General features: G+C 33.9%; 1 protein-coding gene across 1 annotated transcript; it reads left to right on the top strand.

The window, feature by feature from the left end:
• The first annotated feature begins 214 nt into the window (after positions 1–214).
• On the top strand, positions 215–13522 carry LOC114194275 (small glutamine-rich tetratricopeptide repeat-containing protein alpha). Its single transcript, XM_028084401.1, has 10 exons — positions 215–481; positions 775–1046; positions 2606–2639; positions 4181–4314; positions 10608–10674; positions 11322–11421; positions 11590–11753; positions 12207–12253; positions 12330–12380; positions 13025–13522. The coding sequence occupies exons 1-10, from the start codon at positions 403–405 to the stop codon at positions 13370–13372; spliced, it is 1296 nt and encodes a 431-aa protein (XP_027940202.1). The 5' UTR covers positions 215–402; the 3' UTR covers positions 13373–13522.
• Positions 13523–24273: the final 10751 nt, after the last annotated feature.

Raw genomic sequence — 24273 nt, 5'->3', positions numbered from 1 at the left:
ATGTATAAACATGTAAATAAAAATAACAAAAAGGGTTAACTTATGCCATTGGAAAAAATATACTTTAATACATTTACATTGTTTGTTTGTAACATCTAAGGTGGGTGACATTTTGTGTTTCTAAAAATTTTCAATAAAATGTAATCTGAAATAGAAAATGCAGGAAGTTAAATAAAATAAAATAAAAGATGTGAGTTCCTCTTAAGAGGATGCGTAAAGTAATAAATCTGTCAAAGTGCAAAATCAAAACATCTTCATTTAGTGCGCCTTCAACCCGTTAAGGCTAGATTCGCTGCTTGTTCTTCGAACTTTCCTGAACACATTCTCTTACTCCAAAGCATGACCATTTTCTTCATCTTCATTTAGTTTCTTTTCAATCCATCATTCTTTCTGCGATATCGTATGGCTCACAATCACATCTCCACCGATTCTCCTCTCTCTCGTCGTATAGTTCGTGCCTTCCTCCACTTCCTAAATTCTGGTATTATTCTTCTCATTCATTGCTCACCAAGAATCACTTTCAAATTTAACTGCAACTGCAAGATGTTACCCTTATCGCCTATGTATGCATATCGACCAATTTTATCAACCGGGTAGATTTATTTTGTCGTGATTAATTAGGTTCGAGTTGCCAATTGTCGTTTTAATCGTATTAAGTTTAATAGGGTGGAGAGAATTTGTTGCATGATTTTCATTTATGTTACCAATTTTGTTTTTTGTTTTTCTTTTTATTGCGATCAATGCATGCTCTCTAATTTGGTTTGTCTGGAATAGTTGAACCGGGTACTGGGGTTGATGCTGAGGGGATTCAGGTTGCTAGAGAGTGTTTGACAGAGGCTTTCAAACTTAATTCGTCTCCTGTGGATGGGGATGATGGGAAATCTGATTCTCTGATTGACATATTCAAGTCTCTTGAAGCTAACAAGCAAAATGAAACTAGAAAGTCAGATGTTGATACTCCATGGAATTGTGCGAATGCTTCAAGTTCATTCTCTGGTGAGAATCCTGCTCGTGGGATGAATCATTCTGAGGCGTCAAAATCTACGGTTAATTGACTTCACACTTACCCTCATATACCATTGCATTAGGCTAGTTCGTTAACATTTTTGGTTGTTATATTTTACTGTTTTTTGGTGGGGCCTTCCTCTTTGATGGATTGAGTTAATGTTTTCCCTCATCTGTTCAGTTGATTGGAACGTGCATATTCTCATTTCACTTGGGGTATCTTGAGTTTTTAGTTGATAATGAGCCCTTTTTCCATGTGAAGGATTTTGATGTGTTTTATACTATGAGCTTTGTATTGTATCTAGAGTTCTAGGTCTGAATATACTCTACTAGCATGACACCCCAAGTGTCCTGTTTTATTTAATTAATTTTATTTTGCTGATAAAAAAAACCCATCCAAATAGACATAATTTAACATCTTATTTTATCCCTGTACCTAACTATTGAAATTATCGACATTTACCTTAAGAAGGAAGAATAGATAACAAACTTTGAATAATGGAAATATAACTTCAAGACCTCTTTGAAAATCAAATAGTTAGATCATACTCTTGGTCTCCATTTTAACAGTGAAAAGATGTTGGGAGGAAGTGGTGAAGCATTTGGGAACAATAATTGAAAAAAAATAAAACATAAAAAGCCCAAGCGCAATTGGTTGACTTTTGAACGTTTGATTTTGTATGGGGTCAGTGTTCTTCTGAGTTTGTTGTTTTTCTCCAATTAAGTTAAACCTGTGGTAGTGGTGATGAAAGAAAGTGAGATTGCTGGGAAGGAAAGGATGTGCTTGCACTCCTGTTAAGTGTTTGACTTGACCCTATTTAGTGGGGCATATGCGTGTGCCATGTTTATGTGATGTAGGGACTTAACATGCTACATAAGCTGATCTATTCTATTAAAGTAATATTCCTCACTTATCGCCTCAACTGACTTGAGGAACCATGTTTATTTCCAGGGACTTCTTTTTTAATTTCATTAGTTCAAAGGACTAAGGTTACAACATGTGACTAGTTTTTGGACTAACAAGGGAGCTTACTATTTTATTTATTAAACTAGACTATAAATTCTAATTTAATGAATAATGAGATATAAAATCATTCATGCATCTTCACCTGGTAGCATAAGCTTTTGGGGTAGTTGGTTCATAACGTGATATAGCCTCTATTTCCTATGGTTATGACTCATGCCTCCTATGCTTGTTGTACCTGTTCATCAATCCTTGTTGAGCCTGTGCATGGTGCACATTTCTAGTTCAAGAATCTCTTGTTTGTGGGTGCATGATTTAAAACCATTGACGTGACGTTCCTAATAGCTTGAACTTTTGGGATGGATGATTTGTGACTGTAATATAGATAGTTAGTTTGTGGTTAAGCAGCTGTAGAAATTAGAAGATTAATTGTGATCTTTTAAACTTAATGGGTAATATTGGTTTTGCTAATAGTATTTAATAATCAATTTTGTCACATCGATACTGAGTTATTTCATGATATAGATGTCTATGCATTCACTGTTCTTGTAGCACATAAAAAAATGACATTAAAATAGTGTATTGCTGAAATTTTGATTCAGTTCTAATTTATTTCGTTATACGTAACTTGATCAGGTTGAAGATTCAACACAGGAACCTTGTGCTTTCGGTAAGATAATGTCCCCTTTATTTTATTTAAATTTGAGTTAATGTATACTTTTAAACATTCATTTAGAAAATATTTTTATATTAGTTATTTATTATCTCAAGGTTATCAATGACAGAGATATCTAGGTTTATAGTTTTGAAATTGTAACATTTAAAATCTTTATTTGTTACTAGCGTAAACACAGGCGCTATCGCACCTGTGTTTACGTATTTTTTAAACATGCGTGATATTATATTAATAGGTGATAATATTGTCATGTTATTAAGTTAAAAATAAAGTGAAATATATAAAATAAAACAATATTTATTAAAAATAAAGTGAAATATATCAGAAAAGATGAAAGAATAACTGTTGATAAATAGGGAAAAAGAGAAAACAAAGATAAACAATTTTATAAAAAGCTTGTAAAAATAACGGACAATTTTCAAAAATTTAACAAATAATTATATTTTTTAAAGGATAAAATTGCAATTTTAAAATGTGGATACAAAATAGGAAATCCTCTTTATATATTGTTATAGATACCTTGACAAGGCTCTCGAATGTAGACCCCTTCATTAAACATTGCTCCATATATTAATAACTAAACGATTTTAGTTTTCTCTTACATGACAAGGATTGAGACAATGAGACAATACTTCCTTTCACAGTGAATTTTATGGAAGTAAAGGTTGCAGTTTTCTGATATATGTTTGAATGACACTTTCTTAATGTGGTAATCATATCTATATGTTTTTTCTGATGGTGAATGGATAAAAAGGAACGGAATAAAAGTTTCATTGATAATCAAGATATTAAATAGCAATAAGGTGTTGCTTTTGTTAATTATTGTTGGAAGTTCCACATCGACTAGAGATAAGACAATTTCATAGTATATAAGTGGGGTGCAAACCTCACTTTATAAGCCCGTTTTGTGGGGTTGAGTTAAGTTTAAACTCCACTTTTCTAACATGGTATCAGAGCCATAGTTTAGAAAAGCCTATCCTAGCAAGACTTCTTGGACATTCTGTTCCACCTGCTATCGGACCGCTAACGGATCACCCATTAATTTCTAGTCCCATGCACAAGATATATATACCTCAGTGTGAGAAGGGTGTGTTGAAAGTTCCACATCGACTAGAAATAAGATAATTTCATAGTATATAAATGAGGTGCAAACCTCATTTTATAAGCTGGTTTTGTGAGGTTGAGTTAGACTTAAACTCCACTTTTCTAACAATTATTATACAAAAACTTGTTGTTAATCTAGATTCTAGATGAGTCTTTTTAGGTTTTCTTTAATGTGCTCCTTGATCATAGGGTAAGAAACACACAATAGGAAATATTAAATGAAATGTAAAAGCATGCTATATTTTGAAAAATCTGAAAACCATATAGAACTTCCTTCTTATATATTACCGTGAGTAATGAATGCTATATTTCTTATTTTTTTACATTTATCATTAAAGTGCACCCGATAATGATTTCTAGATTTATTTTGGACTGAACTGGTGTCTTAAAATGTTCTAAGTTAAATTGATGTTCTTAACATTTGAGTGCAGCATCTAAAGATGAACTGTGCGGACAATTCTTTGCTGCTCTGGAGAAAAATCATTATTTCAGGAGAAATACTGATGGGAGTGATGACACAGTGCAACTGGAGAAAGCATGTTCTTTATTTGATGAGGGTTGTAAGGTATGACATTATGTCATGTATAAACATATGTTGCTCTTACTACATTTATTATTTTATTAAATTTGGTTTATTTCTATCCTGCTATAGACAATTAATTCTTACTGGAAAAAAATCAAAATTAATTTGTAATCAGAACCCAAAATGATGCATTTTCTAACCTCACTTTAAAACTCAAAATAAATTAATACTACTGTTTTGTAATCAGAACCCAAAATAATGCATTTTCTAACCTCACACTTGTTTGTTCAAGAACCCAACGTGTGGTTCTAGAACCATTTTGCTGGCTTTATATAACTCAACAAAATGTTGCAAGTTTAAATTCTATGCACTCTTAATTTGTCATGTCCTGAGCAACTTCATGGAGCAGGTTGGAACTCCAGAAATTAGGTATAGTTTTAGTGGTATTCGCCTTCCCCATCTCAAATTGTGAATCAAATAACCGTGATGCTGTACTACTTCTTGAAATTTATTGAAGGATGGAAAATGGTGGTGGAACTTCTTAGAGATGATAGAGGGACAAGGAAGACAAGGACCTATATAAAAACATGTTAGCACAAAGAAAGAATATAGAGAAAACAAATTCTCATTGATTTCTAGAGTTAGTGCATGTTTGTTCGACTGGTTTCTTGAGAGAGCCCTTTGAAAAAATAAGCAATTAAACGGAAGGGGATTGCCACATGTTATAAGATCAAGTTTGGGTTCTCTATAACTCAACTGAAAAGTGACTTTTCTTTCAAATTTATATGTCCCATTGCATTACAAGTACATCCTTTTATATAGGCTAAATTTTATGTGTCACAATCTAGACAACCACAAAAAGGCCCTCCAAATTCCACATTAATTCTCAATAAGTAATGTCCACTAGTGATTAGCTCCCTCTAGTTACCTTTAATTCCCACTATATGCATCATTATTTCCCATCATAAGAACATGAATGATTCACGTCTTGTGGTTTTTTTACCTTCCCATGTGACAATTTTAGCTTATTAATTAAAAAATAAAACATAATTAAAATTATAAAGAAAACCTAATATTTTATTGACCTCCTCTAGGTCATATGAAAATGTGTTTAGACAATCCTTGGACATGGTAGTTTTACCAATGTGGGTGCAGCCGGTCTTTGTGTTCGTATTCAATAATTAGGCTAGCAGTGCAATATAAAACAAAGCATAAATACTTATTCAGTCACTAACTTTCAATCCCCACTCTTGAAGTTGGTTGAGGATGTAGTCATGCTCAACTTGTTCTGATCAACCTTACTCCCATTAAGATATCAACTATCTATTGTTGAGTCCTAACATGTCCAGTGGATACAATTCCTCACCCCTCCCTTCTCCCTCCCTCCCTCCTTCCTTTTCAACTCAAATAATTCATTCATGAAATATTGAGTTTGAGGTAATGTTAACGGGAAGTTGAATGTCCAACAAAGCTTCATAGGTGGAGGGTGGCCCTTGCAACTCATTACAAGTTTCATTTTGCAGTTGATCTTACTGCTACATTTTCTTACTTTGTAACATACTAAATTTCCTTCTAGGAACACACGATAACTACAACGGCTATTTCTAATCTTTAGGAAATCTAGTTGACTCTCTATGACAGGTGAACCTTGTGCTTTGTTGCTCCTTTTGTTCTTAAAAATTATTTGACAACCCACTAGTCTTGCCAAATACCATGAGATGTACTATATTGTATCCTAGAGAGGACTTTGAGAAAATAAAATGAATTCACTAACTATACTTTATGGGAAAGAACTGTCTCAATGTGTCACAGTATGGTAATTAGTTTACCGATTAGTTTCGTGTAACTGTCTAGTTCATATTGTAACCTCGAGTTTCACATTTAGAATCATCAAGTGTCATATGTAAGGATGACACTGTGGTTCCTCTTCTATTGCATTCCATCAAGAGTGAGGTCCTTGGTTATTGTTTTCGGAATTGAGACAGCACTAATGAAGCAACAAAGGATTTGGTTGAAGGAGAAAGTTGATTATTAAATATTGAGAAAAACTGTATAGGGTTAATCTCCCTTGTGTCTAAAATACATATAGGATGAATGTATTTATAATAAAGAGTGATACAAGTATATATGACAACCAAACATAAATATGGTAAATAGAAGATATTGTCTAGAACAATATCAACAATATCTACCAATATCAATCAATGTTTGTTTTTCCCTAGTAAACAATAGACCCTATGTTTCCTTAATTAACATAAAACACGATATATCTAAAACTCCCCCTCAAGCTGGTGCATATATGTCGTATGTACCAAGTTTGTTAGAAATATAATCAATTCTCACCCCCCTTAAAGACTTAATGAAAATATCTGCTAATTGATCATTGAGTTAACGAACTTAGTCTCGATGTCTCCAGATACAATCTTTTTTTAATGAAATGATAGTCGATCTCAATGTGTTTGGTTCTCTCATGAAAGACAGGATTAGAACTGATATGAAGTGCAGTCTGATTGTCACATATAAGTGTTATTTGAGTGATATCTCCAAATTGTAACTCTTTAAGCAATTGCTTAAGCCAAACAAGTTCATAAGTGGCTGAGGCCATAGCTCTATACTATGCTTCTGCACTATTTCTCGCCACAACACTTTGTTACTTGCTCTTCCAAGAAATCAAGTTATCACCAATGGAGACATAATATTTGGAAGTAGATCTTCTATCAGTAGGAGATCCTACGCAATTAGCATCTGAATAGTAAACAATTCTTGTATGGTTATTGGAACCATAGAACAAACCTTTTTCAAGAGATGCTTTATTGTACTTTAATACACGGATGATTGTATTCCAATGATCTTGAGATGGGGAATTGAGAAATTGGCTCACCATACTGACTACAAAGAAAATGTCAGGATGAGTAATTGTAAGGTAATTTAATTTTCCAACCAATATTCTATACTACTCAGGATCTGAAATAGGCTCTCCCTGATTTGGTAGGGGTTTGGTATTAGGATCCATGGGTATGTCAACAAGTTTTGAATTCATCAACCCAGTTTCAACCAAAATATCTAATGCATACTTCCTTTGAGATATAACAATACTATCGGTGGATTGTGCTACCTCAATACCTAAGAAATATCCGAGTTTGTCAAGATCTTTGGTTGAAAAATGGTGACAAAGGTGTTGTTTCATCAGGGAGATGCCAAGATGGTCATTGTGGGTAAGAAAATGTCATCAACATATACTATCAAATAGACACATCTAGCACTTGAGTCACGGTAAAAGACTAAATGATCTACCTCACTTCGAGTTGTACCAAATTGTTGAACAATGTTACTAAATTTCCAAACCAGACCCTAGGAGACTGTTTTAGGCCATATAAAGATTTATGAAGACGACATACAAATCTGGAAGACTTCCCCTAAACAACAAATTTGATAGGTTGCTTCATATAAATTTCTTTCTACAAATGTCCATGGAGGAAAGCATTTTTGACATTCAGTTGATAAGAGGCCATTGTTATAAATCAGTCATGGCTAGAAATAAACAAATAGAAACCATCTTTGCCTCTGGAAAGAAAGTGTCACCATAATCCAATCCAAAATTTGTGTGTAGCCTTTGGCTACAAGTCGAGCTTTGAGGCAATCAATAGTACCATGAGGACCAACTTTGGAAGCAAAAATCCACCTGTAACCAACAACAGATTTTCCAGATGGTAATTGGACGAGTTCCCAAGTTCCACTATTTTGATGATAGTCCCCCTTGGACTATTAACCAAAAAATTAAGTATAGTCCTTATCCTATCAGTCCATCCATTCATGCATCTCTTTTTCTTCCAAAATAGTTTATGCTCCTCCAAAATCATATTGGTCTTTTCAACTTGTTGCTTCAAGTATTTCACCCTAATCTCATTGTAGGATGGTGGCTTAAATCCAACCCTATGTTTTGCAACCAACTCTAAAGCATCCTCCTAAACTCTTCATTGTTTGCCACTAAATGGAATTGCATTGTTGTAGAAAAATAAAGCAATTTCTTTACAGGCATCCTTCCTCTCACTTTTCTTAAAGATGGAATTGATAGTAGTCTGAGTATTCCTTGACTTAAAAATATTTGATGACTCTTAAGTACATTCTTCACTTGGTCTTCTCCTAGCAAATTCTGATTCACCCATGATACCATCCCCTTCAAATTCTTTGAATATTGATTTTTTAACCAAATTTTGTTGCAACAAAGAAACAACACCCAACATTGATTTTTTGACATCTTCAAGAATTGCAATACATGCTCCAACATCCTTTGGAGTTCCTGCTAAATGATGCTTGAGTTGATAAATTCCACTGCCAATACCTTTTCACAGTATTAACATTTCAGATTTCTTGATTTCCCATCAATAGAGATATAGTGACTCCATGCAGGATCAGTCCTTACTCCACTTCCTCTTCCACTTGATGTAATTTTTTTCTTCAAATTGAGAATAAAGAGAGGTGACATGGACAGAAAAAAAATAGAGCACTAGAATCGTGGCTAGTAGAAGAATAGAGTCACAAGATGTCGACGAGGACGGCAGCAATGTCGGGGAGGACGGCAGCGAGGGCAGCAAAGACGGTGGCGAGCGTTGGTGATGTAAGCCGGGTCGTATGAGGTGAAAAGGTGAAGGTGAAGCTTCGTGTTTGTAAGGTGAGAAGGTGAAGGCGTGAAGGTGTAGGGGCATTTCTGATTTTGAGGAGAAACAAAATACTAACCTAATGTAAATTAACCTAACCTAAAAAAAAGGGGGGGAGGGGAAAGTTGGCTTTTGGGCTGAGCCGGGTCTTTTATTTTACAAAATGATGGAGAAGGTCTGTTTTTAATAAGACATGGTGTCGTCAAAATGCTAACCCCATTTTTTCTCCTTTCGAGGCTATTTTCAACAACACCATGGATCTTCAAACTCAGAAGATCATTTCCATCCGGTGAACGTCCAATCTAGCATCTGATTTAGCTTGCGTGAGGTGCCAATTTGTTGTAAAGAAGATTGAATTGTAGTCTTGAGAACCATGCATATATGAGCATCAATTCTTTTTCAACTGGAAAATCATCGGTAGGAATATACGTCATTTTTTGAGTAAGATAATCAAGATACCCTTGACTCTCAAACCAAAGTTTAATGCCTAACGCACAAGTCCAATAATTTGTGTCATCTAACTTATCAATGGACAAACTTGCATTGACATAGTTAGTAAAGATGGATTGGTCAGATCCACTAGTGGTGGTAGAAGAGATTTCAGAATTAGGAGAGGCTGCGGAAGACACCATGGAGGAAGAGAGAGAAAAACCCTAAAACACCGAAGAGGCCAGGTTGGATCAATGAGACCAGATCTAGAAAGAGGAGGATGAGACGATTCCGGCATAGGTGATCGTGACCAAAGAGGAGGGGTGATGCACTGCCATACGTGGCGGCGAAATAGGAGGAGGCGTGGCTTTAAACGGCTCGTGAGGGAGCGTGGCTGCTCCAATGGTGGCGATTCTTGCGGTGTGGAGGTTGCCTGGCCGAGGCGATTAGAATTGTGTCATCAAAGGTCAGAACTGACACTTTGGTGACGACATCGACGACAACAGTGGTAGCGGTTGCAGTGGCAGAGACGACGAAAAAAATGCCAAAATAACTTTAAGCTCTAGATAACATGTTAAATATTGAGAAAAACTGTATGGGATTAATGTCCCTTTTTTCTAAAATACACATAAGGTGAATGTATTTATAATAAAGAGTGATACAAGTATATATGGCAACAAAACATAAATATGGTAAATAGAAGAGATAGTATTGTAAACAATATAACCATTTGTCTACCAATATCAAACAATGTCTATTTTTCCCTAATAAAAAATAGTCGCCATGTTTTCCTAATTAACATAAAATGCGATATCTAACATTGATCATATTGTATAAATGGAGCAAGAATATGTCGAATGAAACAAATGTCTACTCTATGGGAACGGGAATATCTAAAACTGGATCTTGAGATGCAAGGATGGAAGAAGGGGTGGGTTAGCAGGGAGGGTTCATCCATAAATGCTTTGTGAAGGGTAGTTAGAGCTTGAGGATGATAAATATACAGTTGCTATCTCGACTTAGTTAAAATAATGCACATTGTAATCTCTGCTATTATTCTTGTATTATTATGTAATTCATTTAATATCTTTCTTTTTGTCTGTTTAATACTACAACAGCAGCCAAGTCTTATATCACTTGATGGGGTTGGCTATGCAGATCAATCAACATTGGACTGATGGGTTCTATGAAAAAACAAATTTTAGTAAAACTGTCTGTTTAATTCTGATGAAATCTGCTTCTATGTAGGAGATGGTAAGATCTGGTTGTCAGCAGTTCTGTTTGAAGAGTTTGGCCGAATCACTAAAAACATTAGGTATGACAAGTGACTTTAACTTTAAGAGGTTTGCTTTTTCTTTGGATGAATAAAAATTCTCTATTTTGAACACACTCAGCTGTGATTTACGTGATGTGTATTTCTAGGCATAACAAGAAAACCTGAATCAGAGGGTAGCATTCTGACCCTGACCTGATTTAGTAGGAAAAACCCACTTTGACTGGGTATGGAGACGCAACTTCCCACTGCATTCCTGTCCTCGCCTTTCTACGTTTGTTTTTTCACACACACACACACATATATATATATATATATATTATATGTATGTATATATATGTAAAATATGTATGTATGTATCAATATTTAACTTTTTGTGTATTGTTTGAATTAAAATATAAATACTAACTTTATTACTTATTTAAAAATGTATAAATAAATTAAATTGAAAAATTGATATGGTGGGTTTCCAAACAGGCCTAAATACATCCTTCATTACTAACAATTTAATCATCCAATGTTTTTCTTTTTAAATAAAAAATGGAATCTTACACATTTCTGGGTCTTTATATTCTACTGCAGATTGGTGTGATTAGATTGTTTTTCAATTTAAATCTATGGAAGTTTAATAAAGAATATTGGTTTTTATCTCAACATGATATAGTAGATGAAATTTGCTTTTCACTCAGGTAACAAGGCAATGCAATCTAAGAAATACAATGATGCAATTGATTTGTATAATTGTGCCATTGCACTCAATGAAAAGAATGCTGTTTACTTCTGCAACAGGTATTCCTCTGGTCTACACCCTTTCTTAAAAAAAAAAAAACGTATTTAGGCTAGAAACAAGAACTTCAAAAGAAAAGTCGTTTGTTAGTTTTTCCGATTCATGCTTAGGCACCTGCTTATTTAACTGATGAAACTACATTTTGTGCTATCAATTTTTACATATATCAGGGCAGCTGCTTACACTCAGATTAACAAATATTCGGAAGCAATTCAAGATTGTCTTAGATCTATCAGGATTGATCCAAATTACAGCAAGGCATACAGTCGTCTGGGTTTGGTTTATTATGCTCAAGGAAATTACAGAGATGCTATTGATAAAGGGTTTAGAAAAGGTTGGGAAAGAATTATATTCATCCCCAGAATTTATTCTTATAATCTGTTTTATTGTGTTTTTATTGGAAATTATCGGATAATATTGACTTCATTGTTGTTATCTACTGTTATCAAGGTGAATGGTGGAGATCCATGACCTTAATTTTGTAATGTTAATCAGAACTAAACTTTTCTCGAAAGTTCATTAATGGTTAGCTTCTTTTTTGCCATTGGGGTTTCCTACCCCTGCTGGAACATATTATGAACATTATAGTCTAAAGAATTGATTTGAGTGAAAAGGCATTCTGTATTTATTAGAATTATAGTTGGAAAATGATTCAGTGTGCAGACTTTTATAGTGTGTTATTAATTTATATGTATAGGATACTAGGTGTTTGGAATTTGGAAATCTTAAATCCTGTGAATCTCGAACTCAATGTATTTATTTACCTTGGCATGTTTTGCATATGCAGCGTTGCAGTTGGATCCAAATAATGGATCTGTCAAAGAAAATATCCGGGTTTGTGCTGTTTTAACTTTTCCTTCTGCTTCTTTTGTTTCTTTTTCTGTGATTATAATGCTCCCTTTAAACACAGGTAGCTGAGCAGAAATTGTTAGAAGAGCAAAACCGTGCACATCACAACCAGGTATTATTAGGATTACTGTTATCATTTAAATAGTTATGGTATAGTTTTAATTTGTATAGCATGATTTGATGCGTGTGATTCATCACTACATATATACTTCGTCGTTATTTTTTCTTTTCTCTTCAGACATAATATTTAAGGGTGTTTGTTTCACAGAATTATATTATATTTTCAGGAATCATATTCCTTGAAATATTATAAGCTAGAAATAAAACTCTGGCATCACATAAAATGGTGTTTGGTTACATTTTACTGTTTCTTGGAATATTTTTAAATTCAAAACAATTTAAATAAAAGATAAGTAAAAATGAAAGAAATAAGTTTAATAGTAAAGAAATTCCCAGATTTCCACGGAAATATCACTTCTCTCCTCTTCATTATGGGAATATAAGATAATCTTCATTATGGAAATAATATAGTTTTGTTCATTTATCTTTCGGTATTAGTTTACTCTGAGTATATTGCAGTTGTTGCTTCATACTAAAATGTCAGAAAACATTTTTACTTTTCTCCTACATCGAGCAGTCACTTCAATTCCTTTTTTCTTCTTGTTAGTTGTTATTTCTGTTAAGATGTTTATAATATTTTGATGACTGTTTGCTAATGTCTTCAACTCAACAAATTTCTCTCTTCATTCTGTATAGAATCCAACAAGATCATCTCAAGAAGTTCCAAACCAATCTGCACAAGGATCAGGAAGCCAGGGGGTGCCACCCACATTTTCTTCTGTGCCATTTAACCCCAGCCAAATGGCAAACATGTTCAGGCACATGGCCTCAAACTCTACAAATTCACAACAGAGGCCACCGACTGAGGAATGGGAACAAGAAATTAGTAGTGAATTTAGATTTGGGGCAGATATTTTAAACATGGAGCAAATTCCGGAGAATCTAACAGGGGCCGTTCAAACTATGATGGAAATGTTATCTAGGACCGTAAGCCCGGGACAACCAACAGAGGATCAAACCAATCCAAGAACAGGACCAAACTAAACCTTTTCAGCATTATGAGAATGTAAAGACTATTTTTTGTTTTCCTTTCTTTTGACATATTACAACAACATTAACTTACCAAGAAGCTCTTTGTGTTGTGTTTGAGGCAGTATTCTTTGGGAAGCAAAATATACAATTGTCATTTGTTCATATCTATATTTTGTTATATCTGTCTTATGAAGTAAATGGAGCTACCGAATGTATCAAACAAAGATAACTAAATGATCTTATAAGACGATCTTGAAATACTATAAAGGATATTATAATATAATTTAGTTTTTATTTTAATATTATATTCCTAACATTTGAAAGCTATTTACCTATGCAAACTTGTTATATACTTTTTTTCAGCTATTTTGGTGACATTCAAATAAAAATTATTGTTTGATTTTCCTTTATAAAAATTAAGGGTGAGAAAAAAAACCCAAACTATAAAATTTAATTAATAATTATTTAAATTTACATTAATCTTTAGTCTATGTAAATAAAATTACCTTAAATTTAAATTCATATTTTTGGTTTTAAGTTCAATTTATTTAATTAGATTTAGATCGGATATAGATGAAACAAATATTTGTATTTTGAAAATTCAAAATAAATGTCTTCTTAAACATTTTAATTTATGAAATGTTTGGTTAGGTTAAATCTAAGTAAAGTAGCAATAGGTAAGATTGGGTTAAGTTGATTAAACCCCAATTCGAAATGAGTTGGCTTGGGTCCAATCAAATTGGGGGGTGAGCTTGCATTCAGTCGAATCATGGTAGATTCATATTCATCAGAGTCAGGGTTAGGGATGTCAACGAGACAGGTAGGATATGGATAATAGCTCCTTCATATCCTACTCGTTGGATAAATATTCGTCTTGTATCCGTACCTATATCTGTGCGGGTATCCATTATACGGGTACCCACATACTTTTTAGGGTATCTACAAAAAATAAATTTAATAACAAATTTTAATTATAAATTTAAATAAAAATACAATACATAACATTTATAAATTTTAAACAAAGTGCAAATAACTCATCTAAATAGTGTTGAATGACATTTCACAAATAAATGGAGATTTTTGAAATCAATTGATAAAAAAAAACCCATTCATAATCATTGTGTTAATATTTTAATAATTTTTTTTAAATTTTTTTAATTTAAATTATATTATAGCGGGTACGGGTATCCATGGGTACATATACTATGATACTCGTATCTGTCTTGTTAACATACGTGTATAAAAAATACTCGTACTCTTATTCGTGGGTATCCATTTTCAATATCTATTTCCTACCCTTTACAAGTTTTATCCATAGATGCCCACAGATACTAATGTTTTTGACATCCCTAGTTAGGGCTAACCCATGTTCAATTGAGTTAGGCTTCGTACATATTGGTCCTAGTTTGATTAAAACTAGGTCAAGTAGGGCTCAATTAGGGATGGGAAATAAACCTGCTTTGTAGATATTGTTTGAACATGTTCCCGTTTTGACGGGGAATTCTCTCAATGATTGGGTATGAGTATGGGAATTCCCAATTTTTTCAATTGGGTATGAAGATGAATATGATGATAGGGATGTACATATCTGTCTCATCGTCATCCGCATCCCTACCATATCTTCGTTTCCATATACACACATATACACACAATTTTTATTTTTTATTTCTTCTAATTATTTGGTTTGTCATGAAATTCATTCGCATTTTTAGGATAATTTTTTTGTCTTATCATAACTTTTACGCAATTATGTTCAAAAAATGTACGTCAATTAAATATTTTTTATGTCTCATATTTGAATATTTCTACTCTTTTTTAATATTTTATTTATTGTATATTTTGTTTTCACATGATAATGTTTAATACTCTTAATGCATAAACATTTCGTTTACTGGATATTAAAAATTATCTTTTTTATTCTTTTATTATTAATTTTTGTTTTATTTGAATAACTCTTTTTGTTTCATTAAAACAATTTTCGTTATCTCTCAACAACATTTGAAAAGTTTTCTTAAATCTATAACGTATATTTCATCTTATCATATCATTAATTGTACATTTGTTTTTCTTTGTGCGATTTTATTCAATAGTCTCTCAAATTGTTTCTAAGACACATTTGATAATTTTGTCAATATTTTTATTTGTTGTTTATTTTTATCATATAGAATACTATTTTTATATATTTTACATAATTTATTTTTTATTTTCTAAATCATTATCATACGTATAATATTATCACTACAATTGTATAAATAAATTTTATTTATTATAATATTATAATTTAATGTAATTGTCATGAATTTTTTGATAACCAACCAACATATATTGAAGTTCAAAAGATAAAAGGTTTGTTAAAATTTTATTAGTATTAGTTTAATCTTTGTTCTTTATGTGATTTTGATCAAATGATGTGTAATAACTTTTATTAGTGTATAAAAAAAATGATATTTCATTAAAATTTTAGCAATTGAAGTAAAAAAAATTTTAAAATATTTTTTAATTTGAATATTTGTTTTACTTTTATACTTTTTAAAAATATTTTCAAAATTTATCAACTAGGTTTCATTAATGTTTGCAAATTTAATAAATGTTTTGACTCATGAATTTTATTTGGTATTCTAATTTGAAATGTATATAATTATATTTTTTTTAAATATTTGATATTGAAGAAACAACCCTCATTTTAATATTGAATATTTGATAATATTATTTTTAATTATTTTATGAAAATTAATTAATTGATTTTGAAACAATAAGAAAGCGAGTATGGGTATAGGTACGAGTATATACTCGTTATTAGATGGAGAAGGAGATGGGACAAAAAAATTTGATACTCGTTGGGTTTGGGGATGAGGATAAGGATGAATTTTTTTCTCTAAGGATAGGTACGGGATAGTGAAACCGGTCCTTGCCCAGTCTCATTGCTAGCCCCAACCCAACTGAAGCCATGTTAGTTTGAGCGTAGGTCGAGCTAGGTCAGAATAAGTTCACATTTAATCGAGTCGGAGCGAGTGCATGTTCATTTGAGGTTGGCTAGGTTTAGATCGATCCTAGTTAGATCAAGACTGTATTAGACCTGACATGATTAAGACTAGGTTGAGTAGGACCACATTTAGTCGAGTTGAGCTACAACTGTGTCAAGTCAAATTCGATCAAGTCCAATTCAAGATGAGCCTTTGTCGAACCAAGGCAAATTGAGTCAGCTGTGGCCAAATTAAGTTGCATTAATATCATGTAAGGTCAAGCTAAGTTGACTTAGGTCCAGATCGACTTAAATTGGAATGAGTTAACATTTAATCGAGTTGTGCTAAGTACAAGTTAGGTTGACTCTAGTAGGATTGTGCTTTGGTTAAGCCTAGTCCCATCGAGTCTAGGTCGAGTTAGGTCAAGGGTGGGATTAAGATAGACTAAGTTAGGTTGAGCCATGTTAAGTTGGACTTATGTTGGACAGAGACATCGAGCCACATTGAGTTGGTTCCATGTCAAGCTAAGTTGGGTTGATCTCATGTCATGCCGAGCCAAGTAGGTATGACACCATTCTTAGCTAAGCCATGTTGGGCATGAGTCGGGCCCACTTAGATAGGAATTAGGTTAGGCTGGTCTAATATTGAGTTGGTCCAATATGGAAACAGTCCATGCTAAAAGCCCTTAGGGTGATATTCATCAAGTCACATCCTTACCTATTAGTGCTAGTGGTGATATTTCTCCTTCTTTGCCTAAAATTTTGGTGTCGCCTAGTCTTTCTACAAATCTTATTTTCGTTGACCAATTCCTTGATCATAATTATAATGTCCAATTTTCTTGTTCTAGTTGTGTTGTGCAAGACTGTGTCTGGGAAGATAATTCTGGAGGGACCTAAAGTGGGACGAATCTTTCCGCTATGCTTATATCTTCTTCCATATATTGTCCTATCTTTTATCTAGTCTGTTTAGATGATAGACAATTGAATAAAATGTGGCATAATATTTTAGGCTATCCAAATTTTCATATACTCAGTACCTTGTTTAAATCTGGTTCTTTGGGCAATAAAAATTCACCTATTTCCTTTGATTTTCCTACATGCAAACTTGGTAAAAGTAAAACTTTACCATTTTCTCGTAATGCACTTTGTGAAAATCATTGTTTTGACATTATTCATAGTGATGTTTAAGGAATTTCTCCGGTTGTTTCTCATGCAGGTTATAAGTGTTTTGTTACATTCATAGATGACTACAATATATTTACTTGAGTATATTTTCTTCGGTCTAATGCCGAAGTTTTATTTTTTTTTCAGTGTTTTGTCTCATTTTTTAAGACTCAATTCTTTGCTCATACAAAAATCCTAAAATTAGATTTTGGAAGAGAATATATGTCTAATGCTTTTCATAATTTCCTTCAAAATGAAGGGATTATATATCAACGTTCTTGTCCTTCCTCACCAGAACAAAATGGTATTGCCGAAAGAAAAAACTGTCACCTTCTTGGTGTTGTACGAACTATTTTGCTTAAATCCTCTATCCCTCCTCATTTTTTGTGTGAAGCTCCTTGTACTGGTGTTCATTTAATGAATCGTTTACCTTCTGCTACTCTACATAATGTTTCTTCTTTTTTCTAAGTTGTTTGGGCATTCTCTTTCATACGTTGATATTCGTACTTTTGGTTGTGTTTGTTTTGTGCATCTTCCTACTCATGAACGTCATAAACTAACTACCAATCTATTAAGTGTGCTTTTTTAGGCTATGCTCTTAATAAAAAATGTTATGTTTTTTATGATCCTTAGTCCCATCGCATTATAGTTTCCAGGAATGTGATTTTCTTTGAAAATTAGTTTTTCTTTCCATATGTTGCATTTTCATCTCTATATTTATCTCTTTGCCACATTTTTTAGATTCTTCACAAATTGTGGAATGGTTCAAGTCTGTCATCATTCTTTTGGTGCCCTTCATGATTTTGCTTCGATACTTGATCTTATCACTACTCTTGCACAAGTGTCACGTTTGTTCTTCTGCTCTTCCTCTTTGCCAATCCATCTGATCATCAAAACCTCTTATTTGGTATGGTATTTTTACACCATTCTCTTTATCAACTTCCTTGTCTTTCATTTTTATTCCTTCTAGTTATACAAAGGTTATTGAAAATGAAAGTTGGAAAAGGCAATGCAAGAAGAACTAGAGGCACTTGAAGAAAATCACACTTGGGACATTGTGTTATCCACGGTCATACCTATTAGAAATAAATCAGTTTTCTCTATCAAGCTTCGCTCTAATGGCTCTCTAGATTGCTACAAAGTTCAATTAGTGACTCTTTTTAATAAACAAGAGTATAAGAATGATTATGAGGAGACATTTGCTCTTGTTGTGAAGATGACTGCAATTCAGGCAATCCTTTCTATTGCTGCTTTTCAATCTTGGCCATTACATCAAATGGATGTGAAGAATGCTTTTTGTTCATGATGATCTCAAAGAGGAAATCTACATGAAACTTCCCTCAATTATGCTACCTTCTTCCACTGATGTTTGTAAACTACAACATTCTTTGTATGTGCTTAAACATGCTTCTCGGGCTTGGTTTGAGAGGTTTCCTACTACACTACTTAAGTTCTCCTCCACCTATAGTCAATATAATTATATGGATGATCTCATCATTACGTATATTGATCATGGGTTAGTTACTAAGCTGTAACTGGAGCTACAAGCAACATTTCACATGAAAGATCTTGGACAACTCACATATTTTTTAGGATTGGAGGTACATCATCAATCCAATGGCATTTTTATAAAGCAACAAAAGTACATTCATGGTTTGATGAAATTGGCGGGTCTATATGGAACTACTTCATTTGATATTCCTATGGAAGTAAATTTCAAGTATAGGAAAAATGATGGAGATCATTTGCCAGATCCCACTCTCTATCGACATTTGATAGGAAGCCTTATCTTTCTAACCACTACTAGACCTGACATTTCATATGTTATTCACTAGGTAGCTAGTTTATGTCGTCTCCTTGTCATCTTCACCTTGTTGTTCGTCGCATTATCCGATATCTTATAGGATCACCTACACATGGGTTATTTTTTCCTAAGGAATCATCTTTATAGCTTATGGCATGTAATGATTCTAATTGACCAGGATGTCCAAATACTCGTAGGTCTACTACAAGTTGGTGTATTTTTCTTAGTGATTATAACATCCCGACCGGATATTACGGACTTAAATAATATAAATAAGAAAATTTATATAACTTCATTTAAATTTAACATCATTTCCCAAAAATGCAGGAAATTTAAAACTTATACAATACAAATTATCTCAAACTTCAATTCATAAATTGAATTATAAACCAAATACATGTTTGTAAACCAAAGATTTCAAATTCATCAAATCCTTAAATAGTAAAATAATAATATATTTTCCCCGACTAGCCCACACTTCGAGCCTATGCCTCACCAGATCCACCTACAACATCATCTGCTCACGTGTACCGCATACACGATCACCGCCAAACACAAGCAGATAGGGTGAGCTAACACACACACACACACACACACACACACACACATATATATATATATATATATATATATATATATAATTCAAATGCATATATAAAACACATCAAAAGAATACATCCTTTCGTCCCATATGGTCACAACCATGTTGTGATGTCAACTCACATTAAGGAATTCCATCCTTTCATCCCACATGGTCATAAACCTTAAACCCTAAACCCTAAACCCACATGGCGATAACCATATTATGATGTCGAAATCACTCAAGAAATTCCCTCATTCGTTCCACATGGCCACAACCATGTTATTCGTGTTCTACGTCTTCTAGTGAGTACCTCAAGGTGTCTTGCTGCCCAACCTATTGGCCACAACCGATAGAGCACGTGCGAGAAACAATGCTACGGATCACACACCGTAACGCCAGGTTGAGTTCCCAATACGAACATAGTCCGTACGTCACAAGACTACCAAACTCATCAGCTAATTACTAAGGAGGGCAATCTATCTTGACCCATCCGTACTGGCCACAACTAGCACACTCACACCGACAACACTCGCTAACCCGAGCCACAACTCAAGAGTTCCTCGTGTTCATCCGCTATCCCGAGCCACAACTCAAGGGATGTCATTTCGAGCCACAACTCAGAGAATGCCACGTGCTTAACCCCTATCCCGAGCCACAACTCAAGAGATATATTCTGAGCCACAACTCAAGGAACCCTAGCAAACCTACCTTTGAGATATCGTAGAAGCCTTGTAGACCACGCCTCACAAATCAAACATAAATCAATTCGATACAACATTATTGCTTTCCTTGAAACACCCAATTGCACTCTTCGCAGCTTAGGCTAAAAGACTTCACTTAAGCACCCAAGCCTATCTCACTTAAGCCAGAATCCCTCGCCTAAGCGAGCACATTGCAGCAGTAGCAGTCCACGAACTCTCGCTTGAGTGAGCTCCTTCTCGCTTGGGCGAGACCATCCTTCACCCAGGACTAACATACCTCACCTAGGCGACGAGTTAAACTAAACATCCAACATACCACGATTTCTCGCTTAGGCGAGGAAGGCTCGCCTAAGCAAGGGCTTCGTCGCTCAAAACAAAACTCTCCGCTTGAGCAAGAGACTCAAGCAGAAAACATGAAACCCTCACGATTTCTCGCTTAGGCGAGGCACACTCGCCTAAGCGAGATGGCCTATCGCCCAAAATTGAAACCCTCCGCTTGAGTGAGATGCTCAAGCAGAATCAGAGTTCAAGTCTTTGCTATTTTCTCCTAGGCAAGCCTCGTTCACTTGTGTAACACCCCCGGATCCTCTTGGGCTTACCAGGCATCCCACCTACCACCCTCAAACCGGTTGTGTTAGGTCTGCAGCCCAATACACCCCAACCCATCACCCTTCTCCGTCCATTCATTACAACTTGAGTGAGAATAACAGACTTCAGCATTGTTTACGCACGCAACATACTAGAAACCATGTCCAACCACATTGCAAATCAATACCAAGTAATTGGAAACAGAGCACCAAACATATGAACACAATGTAGACCCAATATAGTCCCCAAAGTCACAATTGGAACCATAACCAACATATACAGTGCATAAACCCATCATATTCATACATTTGGGTAAAATTTTCAATAAAACAATACCAAAACACCCAACCCCTAATTCACCTCATATACAACACGAAATTCATGGCATAGAATCATCACAATCATGCAATATTATCAAAAACCTACAATTACAGGTTCAACTCCCTTAACCTAGAATTTCCTTTGCTTAACTACAATGCTATAGCTCCCTGTCTTCTTAGCACCAATTTGATTTCCACTCTTCTAATTCACTCTCTAATCACTATGTTACCTTAATCTCGTGTACCTCATAGAGCTCTCAGAAAACAACCTCCAAAAACCCCCTATTTCTTCTCAAAATTTTCCATTTAAAGGGTTCTTAATGTGCTAAAACGAAAATAATTTAGTGGTGAGGTTAATTGCTATTCAAGGCCATTATTTAGTTGTTTTTCAGCCCTTCTTGGGGCCCCTACTGCTAGGGTTTTCTCTACCCTTTCATATTCATGCCACAACTAATTTTTTAGCAAAAAAATAGTTAAATTTAGGCTCACCAAGGTTAGAACCATTCTCATCATCAAATCAATGCACAACCACTCAAGCAATTTATGTTTAATGATAATTCACATAATTCTATAATTATGTTATCACTCAAAATGACCATGCATATTATTAAAAATTAATAATAAATCAAACAACACATAATTGACATACATAGGACTTGAACCCAAGTCCTCTCACACAATCAAGTACTCTTGACCACTTGAGCTAGTACTTTTCCATGTCATATCAATCAGTATTTAATGCCATAAAGGCTCTCACTACCCACATTTATTAATTAATTACTTATTTAATTAATTGATTTTCACGGGTCTTACAGTGATGCTGTAATTTCTTGAAAATCTAAGAAGCCAGATTGTATTTCTAAATCTTCTATAAGTTTTAAAAGACTTTCTTAGCCAAGAAGGGGGGTTGAATGGGCTGTAACTAAAAATTAGGTTCAATTCAAATTTATAAAGAGCCTTTACTTTAAATCATATTGACCAACAAATTAGCATACAATCACTATTGTAACGCACATCTTCAATCGATTGAAAACGTAGTTAAAACATAAACATCAATTCAATAGATTGAAATACTAGGAAAATTATGCAGGAAACGCAATTGATGATAAACTCATAAACAACTTGCACAACCAATCAAGATTAATTCCAATCAATAGTACAAACACAATTACAACTCCAGATTACATCAAACCACCATAATACTATAAAAATATAGCTTAAAACAGTTTTCTTGAAAGATTTTAACAAAGAATAAGTAAAGAAAAAAAGGTCAAGCAAACACATATAAAATTTTATACTAGTTCATTGAAATCTAAGCTACATCCAATTTGTTAAGACAAGCTTAGCTTGACTTTGTAATATTTCAAAAGTTTTACAAAATCCACCAAGATTACACTTTTGAAAAAACAAAACTACCCCAAGACCCTTGAATCCCACAAGAATCTTAACAAAGCACAACAAAACTCCCACTTGTAGACCTAAAATCACACCAAACAAAACCTAAAGAGTTAGGAAAGACCAAACCTTGGGGATGACTCTCCCTAGCCAACCAAACATCTTTCTCGAAGTCTCTTACACCAAGCAAAATTCTCCAAGTTTCAAAGAACACCTCACGAATAGTTGCAAATCTGCGTAGTTCATAGAGAGAGAAATTTTCAAAGTATTCACACTGATTTCACACTAGAAAATCATAATTATTTTTTTATCTCTATCAAAAACCAGGTTTTATACTCTACATGTTAACATATTCAACAAATTGATTTATCTGTTCAATATGTTGGTTTCACTTGACTTAAGTGAAATCAACTGATTGATGATAATTCAACTAATTGAAAGTGTTAATAACATAACATATTAAAAGGCTGAAACTAAACACATGCCACTTATTCTATGTCAATTTCTCTTCATGTAATTCTCCAATCTTCAAGCTTCAAGATCTTCAAGTGATAGCCAGATTAAGCACACATTGAGCTTGATCAACACAACATTTCTTCAAGTCTTCATCAATCTATCATGCAATATCTTCATCAAATCTCCATGCATCAAAGTCATTTGTGCTAACATCTTCTATTGAGGTTGAATATTAAGTTGTGAGGTTACGTAGTCTTTTGGAGCAACTTGGTTTTTCATAATCCAAATCTGCGTGTTTCATGAATGTACCAAGCATGTTGGAGTGGATTGTTAATTTATCTGGGAAGCCTTGAACAACAATGTCATATCTCTCTCTCTTACATCTCCACTAATCTTCAAGTTGTTCATATATATACCAAAGCTATAACCAGACAATGCCATAAGTTCCTTGTTGGCAATTGTTTTTGGTTTACTTACCAACATCAATTTAAGGGGGGGGGGGGGGAGGGGTTCATGTGTATAAATGTAATTGATTATGTCTTTAATATATTATTTTATACCTTTTATAGATAACCGTTAGGAACCCCTGACAATTACTCCTTGTAAATAGGAAATCTCTTATAATCCCTCTCTTTATTGCATATCTCTTGAAATCTCTCACATTAATGTAAAGATATGTTGATGGCTTCTTCTAGGCTTTATGGAAGGTTGCATGAAGATGGAGAGTTCCATGAATGAGGTTGGACACGAAAGCATGAAGGAAAGAGGCTTGAAGTGTTTGGTTTGGTGTAGGTGAACGGTTTCTTAAGAGAGGTGAGGCTAACTCTCAAGGAAAAAAGCTAGAGTATACTAGCAATGAGGCTACTCTAGAATGACCTCAAGGGAGAGAAGATGTGCACACATTTTGGCAACAATTCTCTATCAAATTTCAAGCTGAAAA

The sequence above is a fragment of the Vigna unguiculata genome, chromosome 8 (assembly GCF_004118075.2).
Source record: "Vigna unguiculata cultivar IT97K-499-35 chromosome 8, ASM411807v1, whole genome shotgun sequence".
Lineage (NCBI taxonomy): Eukaryota > Viridiplantae > Streptophyta > Magnoliopsida > Fabales > Fabaceae > Vigna > Vigna unguiculata.
Note: the sequence above shows the minus strand (reverse complement) of the source record. Positions and strands in the feature narration are given on the sequence as shown.